This window comes from Tachypleus tridentatus, chromosome 6 (assembly GCF_004210375.1).
Source record: "Tachypleus tridentatus isolate NWPU-2018 chromosome 6, ASM421037v1, whole genome shotgun sequence".
Classification (NCBI taxonomy): Eukaryota; Metazoa; Arthropoda; class Merostomata; order Xiphosura; family Limulidae; genus Tachypleus; species Tachypleus tridentatus.
Genome location: NC_134830.1, coordinates 17773280 through 17785455, shown reverse-complemented (window position 1 = coordinate 17785455; position 12176 = coordinate 17773280). Strand labels below are relative to the sequence as shown.

Genomic DNA, 12176 nt, shown 5'->3' with positions numbered 1-12176 from the left:
GACCGAAAAATGCAATCATACATTAACGAAGCTCAGTGCAAATATATATGTTGATATAATTGTGTAAAATGAACATGGCCTGAAAAGGATATGTTGAATTAACCATTTTGCACAATGGACAATATTTAATATACAATATGTAAATGAACATGGTAACGGGGGTGTTACCTAGGAATAAGTTTAGATATGAATAGAATAACACCATCTCTTGACATGGAGGACAAGGTTTACACCCCTTTGATCCTAACATGGATCAAATTCCGACGTCGGACCGCATAGAGACTAAACAATTTGTTTCAGTTCTTTTTGATGAGTTAACGATTATAGTATTTAGTGAATTTTTTCGCTCATTAAAAAGGTTTGTTAGAAGATCAGTGAAATTTATTGTTTTTCGACATTATATGTTATTGTTAGTGACTTCTGTATTTAATTTAAAATCAACAGTCGAGAAGTACATTAATCTTTCTGTTAACAAAATTTAAATAAAAATTAATTAGAGTTTAGGTAACTATTGTCACTAGTATCTATATCGTGTGTGTGTGTGTTACAAAGTACAAGAGAATATACTGATTAAATAAACGTTGTAAAAGTCAGGCAATAAAATCATAATATTGGAGTGAGAGAAAAGGTAAGAAGTACGAAAGAAATTTTTTAGATAATGAAATAGAAAATATGGCGATAAATATTTCCTTTAAAAAGAATGAGAAAAAGCTCATTTTATTTCATAATTTAATATCATTGTACGATGGTGATATAACTACAGTTCGTGTTATTGTTAGGGTAAAATAAATAACAATCTAAACTTTTACCTTAAAAATATTTGTTCAATTAAGAGATTATAGAGGCTATACAAATTAAATATGAAAACTGTAAAAGTAATTTTATTCATAGGGTAAATTTTATTTTAAATTCAAATTGGGTTTGTAAGGCTTTGGAAGTTCAGAAAAAATGTTTACTATATTTTATTAAAATATTTATTTGTTTTGTGTACAACATACCTGTAACACTTAGTAATGTGACTCAGCTTGGCCAGTTGGTTAGGGCGCTAGATTCGTAATCTGAGGGTCGAGGCTCTCGTCACACTAAACATGCTTGCCCTTTCATCTGTGGAGACGTTATAATGTGACAGTCAGTCCCACTATTCGTTAGTAAAATAGTAGCCCAAAAGTTGGCGGTGATGTCTAACTGCTTTCCTTCTAGTATTACACTGCTGAATTAGGGACGGCTAGCGCAGATCGTCCTCGTGTAGCTTTGCGCGAAATTCAAAAACAAATAAAACGTCCCGATTTCGGCAGGACATTCCAGTTTTAGAGCTGTCTGTCCGGTTGTTCCCCAGAAATGTTAGGAAACGAAAAAATGTTCCTCTTTGGAGGATAATGAACTTAAATACCGCATATTATAAAAATCAACAGCGGTAACCACTATTGTACCATGAATGTTTTACCAATACCTTTTTTTGCCATGTTCCCAAATGTTGCTAATCATATGACAAGAACTGTTATGCTCACCCTATGACTGAAATGTTGTTATATAACAAGTGCTTAGTTCCAGTCGGAATAAAGCGGGACAAACTCTGTAAAACCTTATCATACACACCGAAGTTAAATCAAGTTAGGCGAGTTCAGCCCAAAATTATTCATTTACATTCTTTAGGGGCCTTATTCCAGCTACAACTATAGTTTTAGCTTTAATGTGATTCATTAAGCTTCTCTATGTAAATGTTACCTTCCACTTCTCTATGGTATGCTTGCAGCATGCATCTTATAATGCCTTGTACTAAAACAGTGTTAAAGAACTATTCAGTAAAATTGTGCTTATGAAACATATTTCTGAAAATACTCTGTTACAATAATATAAAACAATGATCACACGAAACTTATATTTGTTGCAATATCTATGTTAATGTATCAGGATTTCGTAACAAAAAACAACAGGTATAGCTTTATTTTCTTTCAATTACTCTTACCTATAAAAATTCATTAACTGCCAAAGGTTTCAATGTAAAAATTCAAACATTCTTTCACAAAAGTCAGCCACTAGCACTAATTCATACTTTCAGCTAATTTCAAGGTCAAGTGGAAATTGCATAATGTTGTGCATAAATTGAAAAGTGAACATCACCTGATGGCATGGAGAATAAGGACAACCATTTTCTTTCAGTCTGTATCCTAAAATCAGTGATTACCATAACTCTCATACTTGAGTTTAGCATCAATCGTTAACACTTCTGAGCCAAGTCTTACTTCTAGATTTGATGCTTTCCCATCAGAGCCATGCAAAACAATAATGTAAGTACTCTCAGTTCCTTTATTTTGGTCTTTAAAGTTGGAGTGGTATAAAACAATCAAAAGTATCACCTGACTCAACTACATCCTTTCTAAGTCTTAATAAAACCTGATCACCAGAGATTTATTGGTTATTTACAAATGCAGATAGTCAATGTATACTATGCACTTTCACACACCTATCAACTGCTGTAATTCAAACATTAATAAGGGATCAAGTCATTGCAGTACAGGATGAGATCTAGCATAGCAAGAGCCAAGAGGTTTCTGTACTACTGATATGTTCATTTTTTAGCAGTCTTATTGTCAACTAACAAAACCTTAATTATTCCAAATATTCTTGTGGGATGTTCATTATATGTGAAGAACCTGCACTACATCCCCATGGCCATGTTGACCTTTGTTCTGTTGTAGAAAATGCCACCATGAACAGGGTTTGTCCGATTTAGTTTGGTCAGATTTAAAAAACTTGACAAACACACATGTGATACTCTGTTTCAACCCTTTCAATAAATCTCAAACTCAGGTCTGTAAGATGGTTTGCACATTTTCACTATACCCAATACTTTACATGCTTCAGAGAACAGCTGTCTGTTGAAAGTTAACTCAATGACAAATGAGAATATCTTCAAGTGTTCCAAACTGAACTAGTCACTGTCCTGTCAAGGCAACAGCCCCTGATGGTTTGAACATATTAATCAATGGATAAGTACAGCCCATTTTGTGAAGCAGATGATGACCATGGGTACAAACTGGTGACCTTATCCATATCTCAGCATGGATAAATAATATCTTGGAGTATCCTCTGCAGAAGTAAAACAAGCAATTACCTGCTAAAATTTACAACTGTTTATGCTTAGCAGTTCATAATAATAGTAAAGCACATCTTCCTGCATTTATGTTACATTCTTCAAGGAGAGTCAGTCATTCTTTACCTTCATGAAGTACAAAAATTGCCCTTATTAAGTCAGAAATCTTCAGTTGCTCTTCCCAGAGATCTTAAACTTTCAATAAAGACATTCATACAGTTGTGGAACTTCCTACTGTATGCTTTATTATTATTAAGACAGAAATGGTCTCAATTCTCAAGTGGTGTTTAGGTTATAAACATTCAATGACTGGTGAGGGTCTCTTCCTTCAGTGAGACAATGTATCTGTGTTTCCATTTTGTATGCCTGAGATTCAATCATGATATTCATTACATCATGATACAAAAGACTGTTTAACAGATATTATTATTAATTTTATTTTGTGAAGGAATATTTCCTTACTGTTTAGTTTTTATTATTATAAGAGGGTTAAAAGCAGATGATTATTGGAAATTGTGTTCATAACTTAATGATGTTGAGAATATGAAATGCAGACAATTTACTAACAAACCTATGAATAGCATGAGATGAGCAGAAAACAGCAGATATACAAAGATGATATGTTAGAGTACAACTAACAGTAGAAAAGCAAGAATAAATTATTTTGTCAAAGTATACTTATAAAGTAACTGAAACAGCCTGAGTCCACTTTGACAAAGGGAACAGAAGATATTTTGAAAAATGAAGACCAAACAATTACTGAAAGAGCATTATTCAACTACAGTAACTCGTTCAAAAATTGTAACAACATAAGTGAATTACACACAACTTACTAGTACAAAAGAAATAGACAATGGTAGTTTGGCTTGTCAACTGAAATTTTAAAACAACTGAATAAGTCTAAGTGGACTTTGACAAGAAGAAAAGAACTATATAGTGTTTATGATATGCCTACAATCTCTGTCATGTTAAGAGTATGTTATACATAAGTTTAGCTAGTACCAAATATATATACAAACATTATTTTGGAAACAAGTAGAGTGAGTGCTGTTCAATGATTTTTGAATTTATTGCCGACAAGTCACAAACACCAACTATAAAAGAATCCTAAGCCCAACAACAATACACTATATACTTATACTATTAAGAAGTATAAGAAAAGTCTTTAAATTGACAACTGGTTACTATTACACAACCTTAACATCTGACAATTGCCAAACCATAGCCAGGATTATACCATGGTAAATGACTATAGAAGAAAACATGAATGAAAACAGAAATAAGCAGGTCTATATAGGCACAACTACAGTAGTAGGGAAAATAGTGTAGAAATTACATAATCATATAAACAGATTTCAACAAACGAGTAGAAAGAGGATATCATCTTCAGCTAAAAGATAGTAAACTATGAGAATTTATTAAACAAGAAGAACTAGAAAAAGAAAAGTGTAAACAGAGAAGAGAAGAAGATAGATTAAAGTAAAAAAGAAAATGAGATAGAAGAACTTAAAAGAAGAGACTGGAAATAGAGAAAATAGAAGTAAAGAGAGAAAGAATGAGAGCACAAACTGAGATGGTAAAACTTACCCAACTGTAAAAAAAGACCCACGAATAACAATGAAGTCAGAAGTCTGGGCCAGCTAACCCAGGTGAGCCAAATTTAATAAAGACAACATTAATGTCTTCCTGGAGAGATACAAAAGATTCACCCAAAGTCAAAACTTGGACAAAGGTAACTGGACAGTCTGTTGTGACTGTCCAGACTCAAGTGATGAAGTTGGCTCATGAATCAATTGGGAAAGGACACCTAGAAACAAAGAAAATGGCAGATAGAATCACCAGTTTACTTCTATTAGCCAAGAATCATTGAAGATGTAAGTAGAATCAGCAGGCCATGTGACACCTGCTAAAAAACAACACCGAGAAATAAGGTAGCCAAAGTGCCATTGAGGGAGATAAAACTTGCAGAATAGACATTCAGCAGAGTAGCTGTGGACTTGATTGAACCACAAGGTTGTCTGACAAGAGTAACCAGTAAATGCTGATGTTAGCATACTATATGACATACTATCTGAAAGCAATAGCAATGGCAAAGATAAAATCAGAGAAAGTAGCTGAAACCCTTCTGCAGGTATTTTGCAGAGTATATTTTCCTGATGACAGAGGAACCCAGTTTACCTCAGAACTGATGCAAGTGTGCATACTCATCAGTATTTGGCAGTTCATTACCACCCTGTATACCCTTAAAAGTAATGGACTTTATGAGGGAGTCAATGGAGTTTCAAAAAGCATACTAAAAAAAGATGTGCCAAGAAAGACCATGTGACTGGGACAGTTATAAGTACAGGATTTTTACCCTTTCGGTTACTGTATGGAAGAACAGTACAAGGTCCAATACAAATACTGAAAGAGCTATGGACAAGAGAAGAAGATTCAGAAGTGAGAAATACATATCAATATGTGTTACACTTCAGAAACTGACTGGAAGAGACCATCAACTTGCTCAAAAGAGCTTTAATACAACTCAGAGCAGTCAGAAGTACAAAGCTGCCAAGAATTGACATTTCAAGGTCTTTTTTTTTTTTTTGCTGTCCACAGTCCACAACAAACTCGCCTTACAATGGAAAGGACCTTTTGAAATACAGGTAGTACTCAACAGAATGGACTACAAGGTGAATGGGAAGACCAAGATCTACCATGGCAATCTGTTGAAGAAGTATTGTGGGAGAGAAAGCTTTACAAGTGCTACTACTAATGTACAAATGAACATGGTGGTTGAGGCTGTCATGGAAGCAGAATTCTCTAAGGCAGTGACTTCACCATAGAAGATAAAGACCTACTAAGCCTAAGAGCACTGAGTATAGAGATAAGACCTACATGGATGTAAACGTGAGTGCCACACTGACTAACATGAAGAGAGAAGAGAAACAAAATCTACTGTGCCAGTGTACAGATAGATGAAAAATACAGACCTCAGGCAACACAAGGTCAAGATGAGAAAAAGTAACCCTGTAAAGAAGTGCTATTCAAGACCCTACCCTGGGGAAGACAGACAAGAAAACTGTAAATGTTAGTATAGGCAATATAATATAAGAAGATGTATCTGAAAACAGTCTTTGTACCTACTGAAAAAAACAATGTAAATATTTATCTTAAAAAGGGGTTTATATCATGATATAAAGAAAAACAGCATATAGTATAGATATTATTAATTAATTTATATTGTGAATGAATATTTTGTGATTGTTTATTTTTTATTATAAGAAAGTTGAAAGTCAATAATTACACTGGTTTACAAAAAAATATTTTTTGTCTGAGGCATGAATGTGAATAGGTGTTTTTTACTAATTTGGGTGTGCTGAATTCAAATTTATAAACAGTTTTGCTCTATCACCTCTAGTTTTCTGGCTTTTAAATAGTCTCATTTTAGTATATACAGAGTATATACGTGCTTATTTCAACAGTTGCAGCAGCTTATTACAGATAAAACAGGATAGATAAAGAACATTGACGGAATAAATATACTTGGATGACACAATGTACACAATTCATAGTACCGCAAACAGTTAGAAGTGTGTTTTCTTAGATGATCTGGTGTATTTTGCCTCCGGGATGTCACGCAAGAGCATCCAGCAGAAGTCTCCCATCATGCTGGGGTTCCACTTGCCTTGGTAGTTGCTCTCCATCTTCGTAATGTCTTGGTGGAATCTTTCTCCGTGCTCATCACTCACTGCTCCAAGGTTTGGAGGGAAGAAGTTGAGGTGGGAATGGAGAAAATGAATTTTGAGTGACATTGGCATCCCATATCCCTCATAAGTCTTTAGCAACTTCTCAATACAGGCTTGGTAATTTGGTGCTGCGTGTGTTACCAAGGAAGCCATTACAGACTGACTTAAATGCTTCCCATGCTCTCAGTTCCTTTAAGGTAAGAAGCTCCTCAAAATCAGTATCCTTCAGCACTTCTTGGATTTGAGGTTCGACAAAGATGCCCTCTTTGAGCTTAGCAGCACTGAGACCTGGGAACACAGTAGACAAGTGTTGGAAGGCAGCACCATTTTTGTCCATGGCCTTCACGAAATTCTTCATCAAACCAAGCTTGATGTGAAGAGGAGGAAGAAGCACCTTCTTCATGTCAACCAGAGGATTCTCCTTGATGCTGTGTTCGCCAGGAACGAAAGTGCTTCTAGACCCCCAGTCTTTCTGCTTGTAATGCTGGGATACAGCTCGACTATCCCAGAGACAGAGAAAGCAACAGTACTTTGTAAAATTAAATCATATGTAAGGCAATAATAATTATGTGCGTCGTTGGAAATTGCAATACAAATATATACCCAAAAGATTGTGTAACACAATTGTCGAGGGACACCAACCGCCTGCGCTGACTGCCAGTGCACTACTGGCTGTTGATTGAGACGTGTTGGCTACGCTTAACTGCCAAAATCCGTCTTGATATATAGCTATATATATATAATGTAATGCTATCACTTACATTTATTGCATAATAACTAAAAAAGAAGACATAAGTCACACAATATTAGAAATTAACCCTGAATGCATATACGCCTTTATGTACAGTATGTGTACAAAATGTACAGTATGCATATCTAAAAAACTAGAGGTGATGAGTAAAAACCGATTTCAAATCTGAATTCAGCACCCCCAAATTAGGTTAAAACAGCTATTTTTGTGCTTGCCTCAATTTCTTTGTAAACCAGTGTTTTTGGAAGTTGTGTTTATACCACTGATGTCAAGAATATAGTAAGCAGACAATTTAGTAATAAACATATAAATAATATGAGATGAGTGGGAAACAACAGAGACAATAGCAGAAGAGAGTAAAGTCATGACCAAGAAAAAGTGTGGAATAAAGTTAACTGCATTATAAGTGACAGGCCTAACATTCAATGTTAGAGTACGACTAACTGTAGGAAATGAGAAAAGGAAGAATAATTTATTTTGTTAAAGTATAGTTCGAAACTAATTAAATCAGAAGACCAAACAATTACTGGAAGAGTATTGTATGATTGCAGTAACTCTTGTCACAATTGTAAGTCAATTAAACATGGAATATTAGAAAAACAGAAATAGACAATTGTAGTTTGGCTTGTCAACTGAAATTCTAAAGCAACTAAATAGGTCTAAATGGACTTTTGACAAGAAGAAAAGAACTATACACTACTTATTATATACTTATGATCTGTATTGTGTAAAAAAAAGTTATTGTATATATATTTACCTAGTTCCAAATATATATATTCTATTTTGAAAACAAGTAGGACTGCTTTTCACTGATTTTTCAATTTATCACATACAAGTCACAAACACCTACTGTAGAATCCTATGTACTTATACCATTGAGAAATATAATCAAAAGCATATTAACCATTTCTCTGTTTTGATACTCAAATGATTTAAGTAACATCTTCAAGTATCACATGCGAAACTTAAAGTAAATATACTAAAAATGGATTTTATGAAATCAAGCATACCACTCAGACTCTGATTGTTACTTGACATATAAGAATAGTGTAATTTTTCCTTCAAAGTATAACATTAGCAAATATCATGCAAATGGCAATGATGATGCAATACTCTAGAATGTTAAGCAATTATGACAATCAATTATTTATGATACTCAGGTGTTGTTAGTTGCACAGTAATCAGCATATTCTACTTAATAAATCTACAAAAATGTTCAGTTGAAATTATTTATTTCATATAACAGGTCAAATGGCATCACGGGCTAGATCATGAATTTGCTTCAAACAGTGAAAGAGTTCGATGGGAATGGACAACCATAACACTTGGCACATTACAAAATAATCCTGAGTTTCCTAAAAAATAAATGTGAGAAAAAGAAATATATACTGTGCACAATAAAATGAACAATATTAAAACATAAGCATAGTGTGTGTACTTACTCAACATGACATAGGGTTGATTTTACTGGATCGATACTATTTTCCCTCCAGATTATCTTGGTTAAAATCTAGTTAAGGAATGTCTAAACTTCCTGTTACACAGAACAACAGATAGCTTGAAAGATTGTAACTATTACTTTCTTAACCTCTTTTTATATGAAATATGTAAATACCCCAGTCAGATGAAGCTAGTTCAAGAATGGAAATTAAGACTACAAAACTGGTTTCTACATCAATAAACTGACTTAGTCAATGTAAACCCTTATTTCTGACCATTAGAATCCACTAACAATTACAGTGAGTCTCTTTGAGGGCCTTTATCCAACAGTACTAACTTTGGGAAAAGAAACAAATGTTAATCAGGTATTTGCACTGGTATGGTTATAAATTATATTTTAATTTTTCATTTAAAAAAATTCTGATATAATTTTGCTATGTAATATGCTACTTTTAGCTAATAAATTCAAAGATGGGGCTGCTGTTAAATTTATTTCCGAAGCTAAACTGGATTCCACAAAGTATAAATCAAGAATCAAATCTGAATCCATGGTTAGTTAATATTTATTACATTTGTGTGAATCTTCTTTATGTTTATTAGTTTGTATAATGATAAATGTACACACATATTTCATTCAAAACTTACGATTTTTTTTTTTTCCTTTTTATTATTAGAGTGATCCTAAGTATGAGATAATGTCCAGGAATAACTTTTAAGTGTTAAAAACTAAAAAGTGCCTTCCGTAGTGGTTAGCTGAGTAGTTTACATTACTTTTCTTATAAATATAATTATTGTTTTTCTATTAAATTTTGTAAAATAAAAAATTGTAGACAATGATTTTGAGTGAAAAAGTCAAACGTTGTACCTTTTCCCAGAAACTAAAAAGCAGTTAAAATGAACTTAATACAGAGATGCTAACTATTTCAAATGACTGAGTGTAATGATTGTAGACAGAGCACTTTATCATTTGCAGCTACTAGGACTGACCAATGTCTCTAAGCTGTTTATTATTATATTATTATTATAACTATTATTTATTACTGCTATAGATTGTTCATTTATGACTGTGTTTTGTGTATTTATTAAATAAATTTTAAAAAATTCTTTTGAAATTGTGTCTTTTATTTAGTTCAGAGTAACAAACATACTGGTAAAACAACATTGAACATGCACAAACAGCAAGCAGAAAAGCCTTTGTGTAAGGACTAGTTTATATCATGTTTATGACACTTATTGTAATAGTTTTGCAGCTGTTGCAGCCTTTGCTTTCATGACAATGTCTCTGGATGGTTGGGAGTTATAACAACCTTGTCCATTTGACTGCATACACATCTTGTGTGTTATAATACTGCTCAAAACTGAGGTGCTCAAGTTTGGTCTGAACTTGCTTTTGTTTTTAGTCACTAAACTAAACATCCTTTCACTGCCAGCATTAGCATGAAAGATTGTAAGAATTCCAAGCATAACCCTACACAGAATGTCATACTTCTGGTTGCAATTTTCATCTTTAACTGTAGACAGCTGAACCCAAAACTTGTCAACATTCAACTGAAGGTCAGTTTCTGAAAAAGTATCAATTTGATAGTTCAAATATTGCCCTTCCTTCTTGTCAATAGTGTCGTGCTCATGTGTATTGACAAGGACAGGATACCTGTCTGTGAAGAAGCATAGAGAAGAGAAATCTTTGCTGACTTTCAGTTTTGGATCAGCAACCTCTGCGTGAATCAGAAGTTCATCATTTAGAGGGAAATGTTTCATCATGTAATTTGTAGCTGTAATATAGTATTTCTTGACACTGGTGTAGAAGCTGATCAGTTCCACATCCTTTTCATATTTAACAATGTATTCCTTGGCAGCATTTCCAATAGAAACTGCCTCATCAGATTTGTGTAAGGATTCATTGTTGTAGTCAAGTTCAGTGATGTTGTCTTCAAGATATTCTGGCTTGATGTATCTGACAAGTATATTTTTAACTTGTGTAATCAGAGTTCTATGCATAATGTGTATGCAAGGTTCTTCTCTTTGGAATATCAAATTGGCTTGCTCAAATAGAGGAATTGCAGACTGAAGAAAAAGACAAAATAACAAGTTCATTTTGTTGTCCAAGAAAAATGTTAACTTATCTAACATGCTCTGCACATAACTTTTCTTGGTTACTTCCTTGCTAGCTTTCGTTTTCTTCTCTTTTTTTTCATTGATTGTCTCTTCTTTAGTTCAAGGTCAAACTGCCTAAACATATATTGAGTTATATCAAATGTTTCTTTGCTTTTGGAGACTGTTGTCTTGTGTCCCTGTGTGGCTGGGAGGGTGTCTTGACTGTGTCCCTGTGTAATTGTGAAATGAGAACATTTGTTTATGTCGTTTGTAAAACTAATGTAAACATTTTAATGAAAAAGTTTAGACAAAATAATTGAAACTCCTTAAGCCTTATGAGTTACTCAACAATTTCTTACTTTATCGCTATACATTTTGATTTATAATACTATAGGTCTAAAATAGTAAAAACTTTAACTCATGTTTCATATGTTATTACGGATTATATTATATAAAAAAATTCTGATATAACTAAATGATCAGTATTTGCGAGGGGTTCCAATATGTGACTATCTACATGAAAACTAGAGTTGTTACGGGGTCCACTTTTTGTACCATAATAGTTACCATTTTAAATAAAGGCATTAATGTTGAAATCAAAATTCAACATAAAATGGTTAACGTTTGCTTAAATATTTAAAGAATTGAAGTATAATCTATCTGGACCTAAAAATAAGCATAGCTTACTTGTAATAGTCGCTTATTAGGCAGCTTCTAGTAGGCTTACCTCTATTTTAGTTATCTTAGGCCTGTGTGTTGTTTAACAATGAGACCAATGAATACCGCGAAAATTTGATCAACGCGTTTGCTATTTCATTGGACATACGCATTCAGTATGTTAAAACTTTATACATGTAAACTAATTAACTAATACTGATCATTTCGTCTCAAATTTACTGGTAATTAAAAATACATAATAGAAAGCCTAAAATTTCTACCTGTAAAATGTATTACGATTTCAAGTAATCTAAAACTGACTTAAATTGTAATTTACATTTAGAAGTTAATTAAATGTAATATATATCAATTTTATGATATTTGTCAAAAGATTGATACACAGTTTTCTCTC

General features: G+C 33.2%; 1 protein-coding gene across 1 annotated transcript; it reads right to left on the bottom strand.

Moving 5' to 3' along the window:
* Positions 1-10117: 10117 nt before the first annotated feature.
* Positions 10118-11885, bottom strand: LOC143254493 (uncharacterized). The gene is made up of 2 exons (XM_076509665.1): positions 11795-11885; positions 10118-11337 (listed from the first exon to the last, which is right to left on the bottom strand). Exon 2 carries the CDS (start codon positions 11141-11143, stop codon positions 10244-10246), a length of 900 nt encoding a protein of 299 aa, XP_076365780.1. The 5' UTR covers positions 11144-11337; positions 11795-11885; the 3' UTR covers positions 10118-10243.
* Between the last annotated feature and the right edge of the window lie 291 nt (positions 11886-12176).